This window comes from Anabas testudineus, chromosome 3 (genome assembly GCF_900324465.2).
Source record: "Anabas testudineus chromosome 3, fAnaTes1.2, whole genome shotgun sequence".
In the NCBI taxonomy this organism is placed as follows: domain Eukaryota; kingdom Metazoa; phylum Chordata; class Actinopteri; order Anabantiformes; family Anabantidae; genus Anabas; species Anabas testudineus.
In genome coordinates this window covers 15,201,152-15,220,326 of record NC_046612.1, presented here as the reverse complement: position 1 = coordinate 15,220,326, position 19,175 = coordinate 15,201,152, and the positions used below count along the sequence as shown (strand labels likewise).

The 19,175-nt window shown below is 39.3% G+C and overlaps 3 protein-coding genes across 4 annotated transcripts; 1 reads left to right on the top strand and 2 right to left on the bottom strand.

Moving 5' to 3' along the window:
• Positions 1 to 752: 752 nt before the first annotated feature.
• On the bottom strand, positions 753 to 6,340 carry LOC113174522 (cellular retinoic acid-binding protein 1). The gene is made up of 4 exons (XM_026378583.1): positions 6,207 to 6,340; positions 4,990 to 5,168; positions 4,480 to 4,593; positions 753 to 931 (listed from the first exon to the last, which is right to left on the bottom strand). The coding sequence occupies exons 1-4, from the start codon at positions 6,274 to 6,276 to the stop codon at positions 881 to 883; spliced, it is 414 nt and encodes a 137-aa protein (XP_026234368.1). The 5' UTR covers positions 6,277 to 6,340; the 3' UTR covers positions 753 to 880.
• Positions 6,341 to 9,938: 3,598 nt separating this feature from the next.
• Positions 9,939 to 13,476, bottom strand: LOC113174931 (solute carrier family 25 member 44-like). The gene is made up of 4 exons (XM_026379146.1): positions 13,317 to 13,476; positions 11,765 to 12,428; positions 11,523 to 11,650; positions 9,939 to 11,394 (listed from the first exon to the last, which is right to left on the bottom strand). Exons 2-4 carry the CDS (start codon positions 12,390 to 12,392, stop codon positions 11,203 to 11,205), a joined length of 948 nt encoding a protein of 315 aa, XP_026234931.1. The 5' UTR covers positions 12,393 to 12,428; positions 13,317 to 13,476; the 3' UTR covers positions 9,939 to 11,202.
• Positions 13,477 to 14,118: 642 nt separating this feature from the next.
• Positions 14,119 to 17,387, top strand: LOC113173905 (proteasome subunit alpha type-4-like). 2 transcript variants are annotated; one of them, XM_026377487.1, is made up of 9 exons: positions 14,119 to 14,226; positions 14,673 to 14,697; positions 14,798 to 14,840; positions 15,590 to 15,752; positions 15,879 to 15,956; positions 16,282 to 16,370; positions 16,547 to 16,677; positions 16,830 to 16,953; positions 17,132 to 17,387. In XM_026377487.1, exons 2-9 carry the CDS (start codon positions 14,695 to 14,697, stop codon positions 17,290 to 17,292), a joined length of 792 nt encoding a protein of 263 aa, XP_026233272.1. In that variant the 5' UTR covers positions 14,119 to 14,226; positions 14,673 to 14,694; the 3' UTR covers positions 17,293 to 17,387. The 2 variants fall into 2 exon arrangements, with proteins under 2 accessions (XP_026233272.1, XP_026233273.1); XM_026377488.1 differs by having other exon boundaries at positions 14,122 to 14,197.
• Positions 17,388 to 19,175: the final 1,788 nt, after the last annotated feature.

Genomic DNA, 19,175 nt, shown 5'->3' with positions numbered 1-19,175 from the left:
AAACTTTTATTTTTTATTTCAAATTTTTATTTGTTTTTATTAGAAACATGAAGAAAAGGTGGAACTTTTTTTATTTATTTTTTTTGGAAGATTTTGCCTTTATACACTATCAGAATGGGTTTAAGGCAAATAGTCAGTCAATGAGTGATAGAAATAGAGATAGAAGAGTAGCCTTTCAGTTATGTTTTGAGAGGTTTCACAAAATATGGCATTTACCATGTAGGGATTACAGCCATTTTTTTATTAAGTATTTGGAATAAAAAAATAACAATTCTGTCATTGTCCAAATATTTCTTAACATAACTGTAAGAACTGGCAAATGTAAATAAATGCATAAATCTCTTATATTTATATATAGATATATAGATATTTATATATATATATTAATATATAGATATAACAAAGGACGTTAACTAGAGAGATATAGATATATATATGTATGTATGTATGTGTATATATATATATATATATATATGTGTGTGTATGTATGTGTATGTATATATATATATGTGTGTGTGTATATATATATATATATGTATGTATATATGTATATGTGTGTATATATATATATATATATGTGTGTGTATATATATATATGTGTGTGTTTCTTTTTCTGAATAGTGAATATTTTCATGAGCAAGTTCTTCTATCTATCTATCTCATGCCGACCCAACTCGAAAGCATAAATGGAACAAACAGAAACTTTGCACTTTGATCATTTATTTTTTAGATCACAGTTTTTCAAAAAAAATGTGTGCACAAAATTATTAAAACTGAATTTTTATGGCAAAACACTGACAAAACATTCAGTTTTTATGCAGTGTCTCACACTGACAGATGTTTTGTTGGAGGAAATGTGAACTCAGGACATGGACGCCTGCTATGCTCGCATGTAGACCCGTGTGCACACCACATCATCGGCCCCAAAAGTCTGAAAGGAGATTGAGGAAAAAGTGATTATCATCTTCTCAGTCATGTCTGTACGTTTTTTTCATTACATTTACATTTAGTCATTTGGCAGACAATTTTATCCAAAGCAACTTACAAGGGTAGCATGGAGACAGCGATCTTACCACTACACTATCCAGCTGCTTTAGGGCATCGGCAGTTTACAGATTAGGCGATCAACATAAAATTAATTTCTATTGAGCCTAATTTTCACAGGACAGGAAAAGCTCTGAAAAATGAAGCTGCATGGCACCTACTGGCATTGGGCAACGTTCCGGGGAAGCTATTAAACAGAGGTAAAACCAGGGTGCACTGGCATTTCACAACTGCAAGATCAATGGGACCACTTAAAGCCCAACAGGAGGCGACACACAGATATGGACTCCTGGCACAGTTTTATCGGACTCCAGTCTCATCACAAAGTAGCCAATGCAGAACTGCATGAATCTTTAATAAGGTCAAGATACACTTTAACCCTAACTGATGCAGTGAGTAGCTCATTTCCTAAACAACCATGTCTGAAGACGCATCCTGTGGTCGTGGAAAAGATGTTAATCTGATTCAGAAGAGTCAAATTAGTGACATGAATCAAGCAAAGAAAACATCTAAAGAGACTAATGAAACTACTAAAACTGGGTTAAGAACTGTCCAATGGAAGAGGGTCATGTGATCAGATGAGTCCAGATTTACCCTGTTCCAGAGTGATGGGTGCATCAAAGTAAGAAGAGAGGAGGGTGAAGTGATGTATCCATCATGTCTAGCGCCTACTGTACAAGCCTGTGGGGGCAGTGTTATGATCTGGTGTTGCTGCAGTTGGTCAGGTCTAAGTTCAGCAACATTATGTTACGTTATGTTTTCAAAGAATGAGGTCAGCTAAATATACTGAATAACCAGGTTATTCCATCAATGGATTTTCTTTTCTTCCTGATGACAATGTCAGAAGTCATCAGGCTCAAATTGTGACAGAGTGGTTCAGGGAGCATGACGCATCATTTATACACATGGATTTGCCACCACAGAGTCCAGACCTTAACTTTACTGAGAATCTTTGAGATGTGCTGGAGAAGACATTGTGCAGCAGTCTGACTCTCCCGTCTTCAATACAAGATCTTGGCGAATATTTCTGGAAGTGAATAAATGTTGAGACATTGCAGAAGCTTATTGAAACGAAGCCACAGTGAATGAGTGTTATAATCAAAGCTAAAGGCGGTTCAACAAAGAGTGACTGTTTTTTTGGCTGTGTGTATTGGCTTGCATGGACAACTAATAGAGCAGCTTTTTATTCTCCGTTCAGGCAGCTCCCCTCTCTTTACTGTGCTCTTCTCAAATGGTCATTATAGTCCACCCATCTTAGATCACAGTGAGTGCATTAAGCCACCACATGTTGTCTCCATTAAGCTCCACATCCATCTGTCTCTCCCTGAGAGTCTAATTTCCTCATCTGTGGGCTGGTGCTTTTATTCTAGTTTATTTATTCTGTTTATACTGAGGGATGGCTCACATTCCTCTGAACAGAGGAATCCCTCTGTGGAAAAGTGAACTCATGTTAGGAGAAAATGAGATGTTAGTTTTTACTGTAGATGAATAGAAAACAAGAAACTGGTACTTTCCACACACTAACAGTAAAAAAGACATTGGAGGGTTGCAGTATATACAGTAGATAACATAAACAGTGTTTCATAGAGATGGGTCTATATGATGACACGTGAAATTATTCTAATTTGATTGTTAGTTTGTACCTGAGACATCAACAATTACACATTTACTAACTATGTTTATTTAGTGTGTTGTGCCACAGCGCTATGCATTCATGGAGGAGCTACTCATCACTGGAAATTATAGGCTGATTGATAATCATCAATATATTTGAAAGTTGATTTTAGTATCATAAAACATCAACTTAAATATGAATCATAATGGCGCCCCCTAGTGGACAAGCTATGTAACAAATCAGCACCAATATACCACCTGCCAACGTGCTCCTTGCAAATGAGCAGATATCAGATTTAAATAATTAAATAAATGTCTGAGCAGTTAATGTGAGAGATAGGAGAATTGAAATCTAAATATTATTAGATAAATATTATAGAAACTTTGAAACTGGACATCTCCAGACCGTTGGTGATTTTTTTTTTTTTTTGTCAACATCATTCGGACTTTAAAGTTATCTGAGCTGTAGTACAAGGTCGGCGTGTTTCAATTACTGGACAAGCTTAGTTTCCAGTTTGAAATGTCTGCATTTAGTCCTAATTACCGCCCCTCTCAGATGTTTTCCTGATTGCCTCTTTGCAGAAGAGTCACAGCCAGTAAAGGAGGAGATCTCCATCACAGTCAAACTGAACTCCACATAGTTGTTACTGGCCAGTAAATTCAAGTATGGCAAATCCCAGATGTTTACAGGAAACACTTCTTTGTCTTAGTGATCTTGTTTCTGATGGATGCGAGATCATGTGCTGTGTGGAATGCAGGCTCTAACTACAGTCATATGGCGGTGAAACGTTAATGTTTGTCTTTGCCTTTGAAATTGAGATGAAGTTTCCTCGTGGAGCCCCTGACGAAGTGTTGCTGCAAACTGTAACAAATAATTCACCACTTTTTAGCCTTTAAATTATGGCTTAATGATTGTGCAGCCAATAGTGTCTTCAGACAAACGTCTTCCAAGTAAAAGGTCTGGTCCACATTTCAGCCTTTGTTCAGTTGTCTGTGAGTGAATCCTTTTAGCATAACATGAATAAATAACCCTCAAAACCTCAATGCCTTATGATAATGTGCTGTCTCACAGACCAAGCATGTTTATACACACCCTCGTTTTGGAGAAAGAAGGAAAAGTGAATGACGTTTCCAAGTGCTCATGGGAGCTCAGAACATTTCCTAGAAACTATGTAGTACTTTGGAAAACCACGGAGCAGACCGAGATTTTTCACATCTGGTGTCGCCACCCAGTTATGGCCTCGCTTCACCACTTGTCTGGTCATGGTTTCTGCTGTTGGGTGAGAGGATTGATGGCACTCAGGGCTGCAACTAACCGTTATTTTCATAATTGTTTAGTCTATAAGACGTTGGGAAATGATAACTTCCAAGTCACGGCAGTGGATCAGATGGGCTGACATAGACCCCGGTCCCTTTTAGCTGTGAGGCGTCAGGGCTAATCACTTCACCACCGTACCACAACTTCAGCCCATCCCCTGAATATTATTGGCAGAAACAGAAAATGATCAATGTGGTTAAAGACAGAGACCTCCAAATTTGCCGCCTCATCAGCTTCCAAACATCTGTTCTTTGCTCTGCTGAGAGACTTTGGTTGAAAATAGGAGGCTCTGTGTAGACATCCCTCTCCAGTCTGATGGGACGTGTGCATGTGGGAGCCACAATTTTAATAAAAGAAAAAAGCACAGAATCGTTTTGTTCTACAAAGACAAACAAAAGGGATGATCCTGAAGTGAGAGGTGATCGCAGAGATGACAGAACTACACTTTTTATCACGATCGATGCTTCGTGCACTTGATCAGTTTGTAATGTTAAAGTACTCACCAGAACGAGCTCGTCCCCTCTGAGTTCTCTGCTCCAGAAGGTCTTTGGGCCATTCCCGCTAAGCAGAGTCTGTTTGCAGTAAATCTTGTTTTCTGTTTCCCAAGTGGCCAAGCTCTGTAGAAAAGTGTCACTTTAATAAGGTTTCTTATATTTATATCCTCGGTGTCACCTGGTTAACAGGATGTCAGCCGTAAAACAAAGTTAGAGAGGAGAAATGAGCCCGCAACTGTTTGAAGGGTCAGTCCCACAGTCTTTAACATGCTTTAACCCACTTTTTTAAAGTGTGTGTCTGTGTGTGCAGGTACTGACTGGGCTTCATTAGTCCCAATACCAATTGAAAATCAGCTTGCAGCTACTGGAGTCTTTCAGATAGTTAATAAAAGTGTGTGCTGCCTCTCTTTCTGAGAGTTGTAAGGTGGGAATATGCTAAATCTTCCTTTCATACCATGTCCATATTTTCTTATTCTTACATGTCAGGAAGACCTGTTCATATTTAAAACCACCAGTTACCTTACACTTCCTGCCGTCCACCGTCTCCTCGTTGAACTCCTCACCAATGACAAAATTGATCTCCGTGGTGCGGACTGTGGTGGAGGTGTTGATGTAGAAGTGGTCACCGTTCTGCTTTATCACGACGTGGGGCTTGGAAGCAGCCGCCACCGCTACCTTCCTCAACATGGTGTTCACACCTGAAAGCACGCACACAGCCACCCGTGAGCCCACAGTGCAAATATTGAGAAGGGTTGATGAGCCTGTAGTAAATGGACACAGTTCAAATGGACACAATTCAAATGGACCTTATTCTAGCCCAGACTTTTTTGTTCCCGTGTATTGCCACTAACTACGAAGCCCGCTGTATCCATATTGAATCATCTGACATTGAGTTGAGTCACCTCACATTTTTCTATCTGCCTCTGGCGCCAAACGGGTGGTAAGAAAAAAAAAAAAATCAGTGCCCCCGTCTCTGAGATAGAACTTGGCTCATTTACCAGATCTGAAGAAAGGTAGGGGTATCCATCTCCATCTCACACAGTCATGCCCCCAGCAACAACAAATCACTTCTAAGTTGTCCTGCGATGATATCACCCTATGAAGGTGTTGGTTTTCATATTTAAAAAGGCCCCTACAGCAGCTGTAACTGAGATACTTATCAACCAGATGTTGCTAATATTGAGGGTGCAGTGACAAGGTGATGAGAGACAGGAATTCTGGTGCTGTGTAGTTCTGCTTTAGATCCTGATAGATTGTGTCCTTCAAATGAGTAGAAACAACCTATTAACCCTCTCAGTCACGCAGTTACACACAGTTACACTGCGAGCAATTAGATGAGAGAACGATGAGTCTGTTTCTTATCCATCCTCCTCAACACGTAGACCCTTAAACGCATCACTGTGCACGTACACACAGGATGAGTTTGTGTTCTCGGCCTGTAATTAAAACCAGGCAGCACACGTGTTCGATTGGTCCCCTGAGATCTGTCATATGAAGTAAACCTGCACAAAGAAATGCTTCTTTGTACCTTTGTATGGTCTCATATTTGTACTGTTAATTAAACAGCAGCCTGCATGCATTGAAAAGTAAACCTTCAGTAAACCTTACAGTCTAACCTATGTGTTCCACGTTGTCCACACAGCCGATAATATACAACCACGTTCAATTTATCTTCAGTCACTGGATCATTTGAAAATCATCCGAACCTTAATTGAAGAAATACATTTGTTCCTCACCCAGGGCTTTGAGCAGCTCATCGAAATTCTCGCTGCTCTTCATTTTCCAGGTTCCTGCAAAATTGGCCATTTTCCTTGTTTGGTGGTTTCGGCGTGTCAGCCTTCTCCTCCTGTCAGCCGTTGTCTCCTCTGCTCCTTTTCTTCAGGCTCTTTTTCTCTCTCTGTCCGTCCCTGTGCTCCCTCCTTCTCTCCTCCCTGTGTGCAGTGATCCCACACAACAGGCCAAACCCCCTCCACCTCCCCACACACACCCACACACACATCAGTAATGGCTCATTGTCATTAGAGATTTTTTTTAATGACAGAGCTAAATGATGGTTCAGTTGCGATCAGTCATCTGATCTGACTGAGGAACTTAATGGTGCATTTATTCAAATGTTTAGTAATAGAAATTGTTTTTCTTGGTAGATGAATTTATCTATTTTTCTATTTGCAGCACATGGAGAGTTTTAGACTTTTGAATAATCAGTTTAAAATTCTTCAAACAGAAGATAATAATAATAAAAATCACCAGAGCTTGTTTTCATGTCAGTTTGTTGTGGTGGGCAGTGTTAATGTTGGCACAGTGTTTTTATAAATGCTTGAACGCCATAAAAAAAAAGTCCATCCTCCTCGGCTGTAAAGGAAAACATCAGATATATCAGAGCACAGATATTTGCTCAGGTTTGGGGCAAATAAGACCTAAATGATCTGGATGGCTTCGTACCACCAGAGTTTTGTTTGTAGTTTGTTTTTGGGTGAATCAACAATTCAATTAATGCTTTCTCAGTTTGTGTGTGGTCCTTTTTTAGCTCAAAGACAAATACTTAAAGCATACATTCATATTTTAAGTCTTTTAATACTCATATGTCCTCACGGTCACATTGGCATGTTATTGTTTCTTCAGTTTAATTCTAAAAATTCATTGATTTACTTTTATTACACCTGGGGGGTTGCGTAACTCCATCATAAATGTACTGTTAGTCTGCAACAAACAATTGTTTTTATTATTACTCCACCTGATAATTATCGTCTGTAATCATTTCTTTAAAATGCTAGAAAATTACACAGGTTATTTAGCGATACCCAGTTTACCAGACGAGAACATTACCATCAGTGTTATCAGAGAGTAAGTGGAACCTTGGGGAGGCAGGGCCACGTGGTGGCTTCAGTCTGACCATGTTACCACTTACTTGAAGCTGAGCAGCACTCTCAGGCAGACAGAAGGACAAGAGGATGGAACAACGTAACTGGTATCTATAGTTGGGTCCGGCCGGGCTGAATAAGGAGGAGTTAGTGTTGCACAGTGGACTGGGTTGTGGCCCAGTCATTTGTTTTTTGTTTTTTTACATGGTATGAAGCTTGCTCATACTGCCGAGCTTTTACTCTCTGCTTGGGTGAGGTCAGAAAAGTTAAAGGTTAGGACTGGAGAGTTGTGTTGCTTATCGTGGGGCCTGCCAGACACATGACACGACCTGATATTCACTGTGGGGCTCAAATATGTGACAAAGCGTAATTTAACATGAATACTGGGCGTCCACAGGAATGTTCCCTGAACTCAAGAAAACTTTGGCTGAATACATTTTCATGGAGTTCAGTAGTATGTTTAGTTTTGGTTCCCCGGGGCCCCTCAGGAGGTTAAACTAACCAAGGGTATTTTGACACACGTAAAAGCATTGGTAGCATGTTACATGAAACGATTAGAGCAACCGGTGAACACATGAGCATGTGAGAGCTGTATTAAGTCAGACTCAGAGATTAAACATTTGTTTAAATGAATAACGAATGATGAATTCACTAAACACCACTCTTGTCGTTTCATTAATGCTAATTCTGCCCTTTGCTGCTTCTCAAATCTCAGAATTTACTCAACTCGTTGTTTTCAGTACACTTTGCATGTCGATCCCGTCTGTGCTTTGACTGTCCCGCTACCACCCTTACATCCCATGAGAATGGGAGGCCCTTTCTCTAACCTCGGCCAAGTCAGATTTGTTCCCTCCCTGACAGGCTCTCATCAGTCTTTCTGACAAAGTGCCTTCCAGACACGGCTTGATAACTAATGTATAGAGCAGAGCAGGGAGCACTCTGTCATCGCACCAGGATCTGTCAGCTCAAAGTGGGCCTCCACCGTCCTCCCCCCCGCCCTCTTTGTATTTTCATTTATCAGGACATTTTTCTGTTGGTCTCTGGGTGATTTTATTTCCAAGAGGGAAAGTGAAGGTTTAGGTGCAGCATAGAAAAGTTTAAGGATGTGTGGAGGGAAGGTTTGAGCTCTGAAAGCCGTCTGCTGCCATCTGTTGTCCTGTGAAAAATAGGTCTTTGAAGATTTATGGTAGTGGTGTTTTTTATGGCTTTAATAATTTTGGTTACTTATCTCTGTTCTTAGGGCAGTGTTTCTTTTTTTTAAGTGTAGTTTGTTTGTCCAGAAGAACAAAAGGATTCATCACAAAACCACCACAAGCACCAAAATCACCAATGATGAATTATGGGTTGAACGTTTTATTTCACCCTTATCTGCATGATACTCCTACTTATGGTCAAATCAAATAAACCCCATGAGGAAAGATGCTGCATTGAAACCATGTTGCCTCAATTGGGCTTTTTCATCTCATTACCTAACATAATGAGACACGACCTTTGATGTCAGAGTGTCACCTTTGATAAGATGCATGAACGCCCCACGGTTATGAGAACGTCAAGGAAACACATTAACTTCTCAGGGCACAGAATCACATTCAGAGCTTCTTTACTGCACAATGAACCAACTCCCTGAGGACAGAATGAATGAATATTGACGTGTTTTTTTTTCTTTCTAAATGTTGTAATCACTCAAAGCCCCTCCCTGCATACCTAGTGACACACTGCTAAACATGACTATGATATTCTTGTTTTATTTGTACATCAAGGAATCTGGAGACACTCAGCAGACTGTGTTTTAATGTTTGAGAATAGTATTTATTTACAGGGTTATGTAATAATAATGTAAAGCTAGATGTCTACAAAAACCTGTGTGTCTGTGCAGGTAAGTTAGCTGGATCAGGTGTGTTCAGCCAATCAGCAGCTGTGATTGAAGGAAAGGCTGTAAAATAAGCAGAACAGTGGCCCTCGAGGAGCAGGATGCCACCCCTGTTCTAGTTTTTACATTTGTCCTGCAGTTTATGTATTAGTTTATGTGCCTCTGTGACTTCAGTTAGAGCATTTCTCCTTTTCTGTCTTTGTTATAAGTAAAACCAAGTCAAACATATCCACTGATGCAGGCTACTTGCGTTTGTTGCTGATCTGTCACGTACCTGCCTATAAGTGGCTCTACAGGAAACAGTAATTCAAAATAAAAGCACGGTTCCGGAAATTTACTACACTTTAAAATAATGAAGTATTTTGTTTGTATCGACTGTTGTGGTAGACCAAAAGCGTAACAAGTAACATTTAGTAATCAAGTAAATTTCACCACAGTAAGAGTAATTTTACTTGAGTGATTAAAAAGTGTGAAAACTGAATTCACACACACACTTCACACGTATTATTAGTGTATTAAAGGCAAATAAAAACAATGCTGATTAGAAATTTCCGTACAGAGATGCCAAAGCAACAGGTTACACAAGTTTTGTTTCTAGCATTTCTTTGTTCCAGAACACCCTGTCTGTGTGCCAATATCCCCAAACATGACATCTGATCATCAAGTGTTAACATAAAAGTGAACAATGAAGTACAGAAGTGAAAACAGCAGCGCGGTTGAAACAGCAAAACAAAAAATTGTTTTTCTTTAGCAGTTTGGATGTTTTATTGATCAAATAGATGAGCCAAGACACATCTGATGTTATACTTAAAATATCTTTTTTTTTTTTTTTTTTCAAAGTTATCCTCCCTAAAAAGCAATTAAACAATGTTCAAACTGCACGAGTTACAAAACTCAATGTTATTCATCTTAAAAGGAAACGGAAATTTCAAAATGTGGTCATGATCCCAAAAACATAAAGAAACTCCCAAAATGCAAACAAATAAATTAATTATAACACATTTTTTTAAAACATGTTAATCACACAATTCACAGAAAAGATACAATCACATGTGATACACAGGATAAAACATCTTCACATCTTATTGCACTCAAACATGTACCGAACAGCAAAGCAACTTACTTCCCTTCAATCACTGTTGCCTCACAGATTTTCTCTGGCAGCCCAGCTTAATAGAAATACAACTTCCAGGTAGTTACCTGCACACAAGTGGCCATTTATTACCCAACAGCGTAATAGTACACCACAAAAATCCTAATAAAATATTGTAAGTATAATGATTTGCTTGGAATTTTTCTTTTATCATTGACTTTGTGCAGTACACAGGACAACAGTAAAAAAGAAATATACCTATAACATATAAACTGCTACATTACACAGACTAATACCTAGTGTTCTGCTCACACATATCAGCAGTCAAATCAAAAAGGTCTTTAAAAGGCCAAGAGAAAAGAAAAGCGAACAAACACAGGAGCCAGTTTAGTGAGTGCATGGAAACAGGAATCTGGGAAAATGTTGCGTACTGCTGATGTTAATGCATGTTCCCGAGTTATGATCGTTCTCATTAAAATTATTAGGTGGGCTTGACAAACGCAACAGAACAGCACAAAAATCCTTAAACCTGACTTTAGAGCATGTGCTGCTTTTGTGTTTGTTGCCTAAACATTACAAAAATGCAACCAATAAAGTTGCATCAATTACACTGCATTTTCCAGTCTTAAAACAGAAATGCATTCACCACTTTCATTTAAAAAGCAAAAACCCTAATTAAGCAGCAACACAAACATATTGCAAATCTAGGTATGAGTTTACAAGGCAAGGGGTCTGTAACTAAGAAGTCCAATTCACATGTAAACTCATAGTTAGTGTTTAAAGTGGCCTGATTCCATTTTGCTTTCCAGGGTTAATTTAAAACCAACTTTTGTCCAGTGTTTTCACAGAACGTCTAATTTGGGGTTTAAAATGGCACATGGTCCGTATATCGTCTGTTCAGATGTGTTCTACCAGTGTCTCGAATCCACCAGCTCTGGTCGCAAACTCAATTTTTTTAACGTCTCGTAGCCGACCACCATGACGATGGCAGTGGGTGTTGATGAAATGATACGTGCTGACAGTCCTTTGGTCAATCCCCAGAAGCCCTCCTCTTTGATCAGCTGTCTGAACGTCTCAATGACTGATGTCTTCCCTTCGACCTAAACACAACAGAGCATGTGTTGTTGTGTGACAGATGAAATGTTTACTTTATCATAATCATCCGAATTTGTGTGAACCATCAAATTAACATAGAAGCACTGAAAGCTGTACAGCAAGTGATGCTTACCTGTACTCTGGCCCTGACCACATCCATTGGGTTGGTGACGGTTGAGGCGGTAGCAGCAGCTAGAGGTCCAGCCATGGCTTGTAGAATCAGATGAGGGCAGTTACTGGGAGCCATTTTAGAGAGTTGCTCTGTAAAACATTACACATTTTGATATGGCATTAACTACACAGCAAGGACTTGTGAAATGTATTCTAACTACATACTGTTTGTACAAAAGCATCAGGCACAGTGTTGCTGCTTACCTGCATAAAAATGATAGAAAGGCCACCACACAGCACTGTTTGGGATATAAGTTAATAAAGAAGCCACGTATCCTCTGTAAAAGCCCCGGAAACCATCAGCAGCAAAAATCTGAGCCATAATGTTCCTGGTTTGGCCAAACACTTTTTTAGGTTTCCCAGTCTCAGCGTTAGAACCGAGTCGAAAACGAGTGAGGTGCTCCCCTTGGCCTTGCATCATCAGGTGCTGAGAAACAACATCAATAGGAACAGTGATGCTCTGAGCAACGAGGGAGGCTGAGCCACCTGCCACCAGCGACTTGACCGTATTGTCCTCAGAATACTGGGAGACATACTTCCTCACCAGCTCATATGTGGTTATATAAGCCTGGCCTGAGATGAGTGTGAAGGTGTTCACCATGAAGCCACGATACAGGCCTCGTACACCCTCAGTCCGCAGGATCTTGAAGAAGGCATCAAAGGTGCCGCTGTAAAGCGATTTTCCCCTCTGCACCTGCAATCGAGTGCGGATGAGTGTGGCCGGGTAAACGGTAGCCCGGATAGTCATCGTCATGAACACTCCGAAGGAGTAGAACTTCCTCTTGTCGAGGTCCTCCCACTCGATGATCTGGATGTTCCTTTTCTGCTGCATCCTGCCAGCTATGGGAGCCCCTCATCAGACTGATTCCTGCCCAACAGCATCAACAACAGTGGCGTCAGTGAATTAGTTTTTACTTAATCTACAAGTTATAGCCTGAAGTCTGCAACAAGATGCAAACTGTACTTTTTAACTTCATTTTCACATTTAAATGATGACGGTACAAAAATGTAACACAACTTAAACAGACTACATTAATTAATATTCGCAGATAATGTTGCATAGAGAAAAAAAACCCAAACCCACAGATGAAATGTAGCCTATTCTATCTACACATCTGTCTTTACTATACTGAGGAAAGGCCTCAAACCTACAAAGCTTTATATCCCTAGGGCTTTCTAGATAAAGGCGTTGGTTTAATTGTTTCAGGCACTGGTCAAACTTGATGTCAACTTGGGCTCACAAAATCCCAGAAAATAAACTAAACTTAAATTTAAACTCAAAACAACATGGAACTTCGTCGACAATACAACTTATCCAAATTGAGAGTTCAAAGGTCGTGCAGAAATATAACTTAGCAACTTAAAGCTAAATACGTTGACCTAAAGATCCGATTTCCAGTCCGTGTTGTTACAAATATCTCTTTTTGGTCATCCATTTGCTAAACTAAAGAGCTAACATCAACTAAACAGTACTACACGTGTTGATGAGGTGCTTGACCCCAGCAGGAAAACCGGTCAGAGGACACCATGTTCCCGAGCCGGGGGCTGAATGCTACTAATAACAGCTAGGGTATTAAACTTAACAAAATAAGTCAAACGACCACACAATGGATTAATTAAAGTACTGCACCAGTTATGTAACTTATAAGGAAGTGTCGTTCGCTAGTCTGTGGTGACTTAACTACATTAGCTAGGTTTGAGTTCCTCAGCGCTAGCATTGTTTTAACCTTACTAAAATAGTTTACCACGGACCTACCTTTTCTGAAATATATTTATTTCAGCCTCATGTGTTTAGACCTGGAAACGCCATCTCAGCCGCTGATTAAAAAGAGAAATTCAAGCTAACGTCATCAGGTGCCTACCTACAACATATGTATTTAGTTAGCAACCTCCTAGCTAGTCAGCACGCTACCACTTCCGGCTTCCTGTTCCCATTCAAACGCCATGCTGCTAACAACAGCCAATGGCGTACATGCTGCGTTCACGTCATCTCATTTGTAGCGGAATTGCCGGTGTTCATCGTTTAAATCAGTCTGCGACTTGTATTTAACACTTGGAGACATGATATCAGGACTTTATAACGACTACAGTAACTATCTATGTACCACTTGATGAAGAATCTGCAGATATATCAACAAACTGCTATCACAGTCGCTGCCAATGGAAAACCAGTAAAATGCAGCTTTTTGGTAAGTCATATCAGATCTATGTTCACAAACGAAAAATAAGCATTAAATAAAATAACACTTCACCTACTGATTAACATGGAGGGGGTTCGGTTTTATTTGCACCATCTAGCAGTTTGTGCAGTGCACACTGAAATCCTAAAGCCTCAAAACTATAAATGGGTTTTGGAGGGAAATTAAATGTCTGTGTGTGTCTCAGCTGCGGGTCATGGATCCTCCATTATCCTCAGACTCAAAATACAGCTAAGAGAGTTCTGTTCTCTGAAATAAAAAAATAATAAACTACAACTATGCCAACTCTGGGTACAGTACCTGTGTAAACACCTGTCAGAAACGATCGGTCCTCCAGCGGAAGGTGGCGCTGCTGAGCGCAAACTCCCCGCGGTAGAATCCGGTGTATCCGAGGGGAAACATCAAACTGAAAGTAGTGGAGCTCTCAGCCCGGACACAAGTACGTCAATTTAGACCTTTTTATCCAAGGTAACAAATCAATGTTTTACTGTTTACTACAAGGTTGTTTAGTTTTAACATTATTTTGATGATGAGATCCGTTTGTTTACGGTCCAGCTGGAAGATTCTCTGTGTTGTGTAGTGGATAGCTAGCTAGCTAGCATGCTCAGATATTGCAGATTCATTCTGTACAGCAGCACTTAGCTAACTTAGCTTTAGCTCTTATACACTGAGGCGCTGAGAAAAGTGAATTATCAAAACACGTCCGGTTTTATAAGATCTTATATGTAGAAATTATATTCATTGGCTTGTTTCACTGTTAATTGTTATATGAATTAAGAGATAATCACATCTTTGTCTTTTGGAAGTTAACATGTTATCAAAACAAACAGACTGAATATTGTTTCTTGTCAAGTGTTTGGTTGCTGCTCGTTTCCTCTGTTGTTTTTTTTAACAATATCTGTTGTTTTTTACAGGATAGTTCCAGTGACCTGAAAAATGGTAGGTAACTGCACAAATACCGCTTTAACGTTACTTTTTAAAGTATGCAACATTAGTTGTACTTTGTCATCTGTTGAAACTAGTGTTTCTTGTTGTTTAGTCTCGCAGATATGATTCCCGAACCACCATATTTTCTCCTGAAGGTAAGTGCTCTCTTTCCTTATTTTTAAAAACACTTCAGTATTAAATGAAATGATCAAATTGTATATGTTTCTTATTTTGACCACACTAGAAGTGAAGCCACAGCACATTTTAAAACAACAGATTTTAACCTTAGTTCTTTACAGATCAGGAATAAAATATGTTGTTAAGATCCTAAAAATTCAACAGCATCGTACAGAGAACAAGTCAAAACTAACAAGATACTGGTCGGTCAATCTTGGTACTTCGCTAGTAACCTGCGAAAATAAGGCCTGTATAGTGGAGATGTGGTCTCTCTTCTTGGCCCCAGTAGGCAGAATAAGACTGACTGGTGGCGGGATGTGAAAACATGAAATATGCTCGTGTTTAACACATAGCAGTGGTTTTAACTTTGGAAGGGATGTGAGACGAAAGAAACAACAACAGAGTTGTTTTGCCACTTCATCAAATTTTAAACCATAATTCCCATTTCTTATATTTAGTCACAGGCACCAACAAATTTTGATTGTGTTATTATTATTGTTTTATTTATTTTTGTCAAAGAAACTAAATCTAAAAATAACTAGAATTTACAACCGTGTTCTGTTAGTAAGACAATGTTTTTCCCTTGATGGCTTTGTAAGGATGGACGCACCTGTTGTATGGATTTCCATGTCATGTCATCTGTGAAATTTACTTTGTGTGTTCCTTATAATCTTAATATGTCTTAAAGATTATAGACTAATATGAACTTTGCGACTGTAATTTACAGGGCGGTTGTATCAGGTGGAGTATGCCATGGAGGCGATTGGTCATGCTGGAACATGTCTGGGGATTCTAGCAAACGATGGAGTGCTGTTAGCAGCAGAGAGACGCAACATCCACAAACTGCTTGATGAAGTTTTCTTCTCTGAGAAGATCTACAAGCTTAATGAGTGAGTGAACTACACTACAGGGGAACTCCTCCATCTACAACCCAGTCCATACATCTGCTCATATAGTATATAAACACAGCAGTTGTTCTAACATTGTAGTGTGGTTCTGTCAATTATCTCTTTCAGCGACATGGCTTGTAGTGTTGCTGGCATTACATCTGATGCTAATGTACTGACAAATGAGCTGCGGCTAATTGCACAGAGGTAAGTTCAGAGGGGAAACCTGCTACCCATAAAAATTTTAGGGCTAATTGTATTTCCTTAGACATCCCTAAATATTGTCTCTATGTAAATTTGATAATTTGCTTAAAGAACTTGTAGTACTTTAATATTGCGTATTAATATTGTGTTTAACAAATCAGGACAGAGTCAACTTTTGGATTAGATGAGCTAAAATACATTAATCCATAAATAAACAAATCTGTCTATTGATTGTCTGAATATCCAGTTTTTTCCTACATACTTGTGCTTCTGTTTCAGTTGATTATAGCCACCACCACCACCTGTGACCAGTCTAAATCTCTTTCAGAAATTTATTGCAATACCAGGAGCCAATACCCTGCGAGCAGTTGGTGACAGCACTGTGTGACATCAAGCAAGCCTACACACAGTTTGGAGGTAAGATGCATAGTTGTCTCCTCATCTAGAACATTCTTCATATTCTTTCATGCTGCTGAATGATTTGAGCAGCATCCTGTCAGTTTGCACATTTACAGCCTGCACAAATGTCATATTAGTATCCTCACAGATGGGTTTTGTTTATTCTGAATCACCTGTGTTGTTTGTCTTAATAGGAAAGAGGCCTTTTGGTGTTTCACTGCTGTACATGGGTTGGGACAAACACTACGGCTTCCAGTTGTATCAGAGTGACCCCAGCGGCAACTATGGAGGCTGGAAGGCGACTTGCATCGGCAACAACAGTGCTGTAAGTCCAAAATCACTGTGAGATTATCTCAATAGATACACCCGAACATGTTGTAGAGTTATTGCACTATAAATTCTTGCCCAACATTAAAATTTAGTTCAGGTACATTTTTCCCCTGGATGATGTTTGATGTGTTGATTTCCTGGCCTCAGGCTGCAGTGTCCATGTTGAAGCAGGACTACAAAGAGGGAGAGATGACACTGTCCTCTGCTTTGGCTTTGGCTGTCAAAGTCCTCAACAAAACAATGGATGTCAGCAAGCTCTCAGCAGAAAAAGGTGAGGTTTAAGAATAGCACTCTTCTTGCAGAATGTCACATAGACCAGATACGATTTGCTTGAATGTGTGTATATAAAGGAAATAAAAATTCTCATAATGTGCCTTGTTGCCAGCGGATCTTTGTGTAGACTTAAAATACTACAATAACACAATGCTGTTTCACATTTACTGTTTCAGTGGAGATTGCCACCCTGACCCGAGAAGACGGGAAAACCAAAATCAAAGTGCTGAAACAGAAGGAAGTAGAAGAACTCATCAAGCAGCACGAGGCTGAAGAGGCCAAAGCTGAAAAGAGCAAAAAGGAGAAGGAGCAGAAGGAGAAGGAGAAAGAGAAATGAGCAAAATAATTATTTTCTCTCTTGTCATCTTATCCTCTGGTCTCCCATCTCTGATTCCCATGTTTTTGTCTTTTACATTAAAAGTTGGAAAGTGATGGGAGTGTTGTGTGTATTCTTGTTACACATTTTTTACACCTCTTTAAAACAAATTGTATACATTACCTAAAGTGATGCAGCAGGAAGACGAAGCCCCGTCTGGCATCACTTTCAACTTGTGTCGACACTGCAGACTTCAAACTCGAAAATGAACAGTGTTATGATGATGAATGAAATGCAATAATTTGCATCAGTTACGGATGCATCTGGTGATGTCTTTTCCCAAATATTTCCATCCCTCATTGTGACACCTGACTTGTGTGGGACTCTGTGGGGAAACTGATTGTGTCTAGATCTAAGGTGAAATCTAAAGCGTTCTAAACCTAAACCTGGACCTATACTTATAAAAAATGACTGTTACAAAAATTAAATTTCGCACCATTTAACAGTGTTATAACATAACATAAAAAAAGCTTCATTATGGACCCTACAAGTTTCAAAAGCAGGTATAGATTATTGACTTCAGATGGTCCTAGAGGGTACGATTGAATACGTTTTCTTTCCTTTTTTTTTTGCTGCCACACGGTGGCGCTATCAGTCTTGTGGATGTACCTTTACAGTTTCTTATGTGTAACAACTTAAAACTGAAGGCCTGATTTGTTTTTTAATTAATTAAAATGAACTTCCTGATATTTCTCACGTTTCACCTACAGTTTAATTAGAATCAGTTGTGCTGTATTTAAAAATGTTTAACAGAACCTTTGTGCTATAAATAGAAAATGAACCTCTGTTGACCTTCAGACATCAAAATCCAACAGAAGCTGGATATGAACAGAAACAAGTCACCATTTTACAGAAGGTTTTGTGTGACAGCTGAAACTTGAAGACATTTCTAGAAATCCTTTATAAATGTAGAAAACCAAACCAGTTTCCTGTAGCATTGGTCCTCTTTGTGTCTGTCTGTTAATATAACACATTCTTTCAGTGACCGTCAACATCATGTCCTCCGGTCTCCCATCTCTGATTCCCATTTGTTCTACTTACCACATGAGAAGTGTGGTAATCGAACTGAAATGTCCTCTGGCTGATATCCTGTGTGAAAAAATGTGCTTTTGAGTATTCTTGTACAATAACAACATAGCTCGATAATTGAGGTATTTTATTTCCAAATCGTGCACAGATAGCTCACTGAATTAAGAAAAATAGAAAACGTTTAAAGCCAGAAATCATCATTACTACAACGGGTTAAAGCAGACGTGATGTGTACAGTTTTTATATTTATTACAGGCACTTGTATCTAAATCACACAAGCTCTTCAGGGATTAGATGTATTCACGCCATATGAAGATCAACGTCTTCAACATCAACTTTGTGTGTATTCAAACTCAATTTAAATTTTTTTTTTAAGTGATTTAAATGTCATTTGGTGAGTTTTGTGTGCAGTCAAAGAGCAGGTGTTTGTAACGTGGCCACAACTGTCTTCTATCAGTGAGAGGCACTCAGTTACACACTATGTAGGTGGTCATGACTGAATTGAAACCAGCTGCTGTTAATGCTGTAGCGCGTAAAGTAATGAAATGCCTACCAGAACATCAAGAACATAAAACGTTGTGCCTAACTTCTTTTTACTGTGGTTTCGCTCCTGAAATTATTCTGGCAGCAGAGAATGCTGATTGGTTACGTGACACCACAGGAAAAGATTTGACCAAAACAGGAGTCCAGAGTCCTCCAGCACAACCCCATTAACCAACATTAAACGTGCTTTAATAAAGTGACTGCTTCATAATATTTTCTGCACATTTATCTCCTGACAGAATGATCCGTTTAAGCCTTCTGCACCTCACATG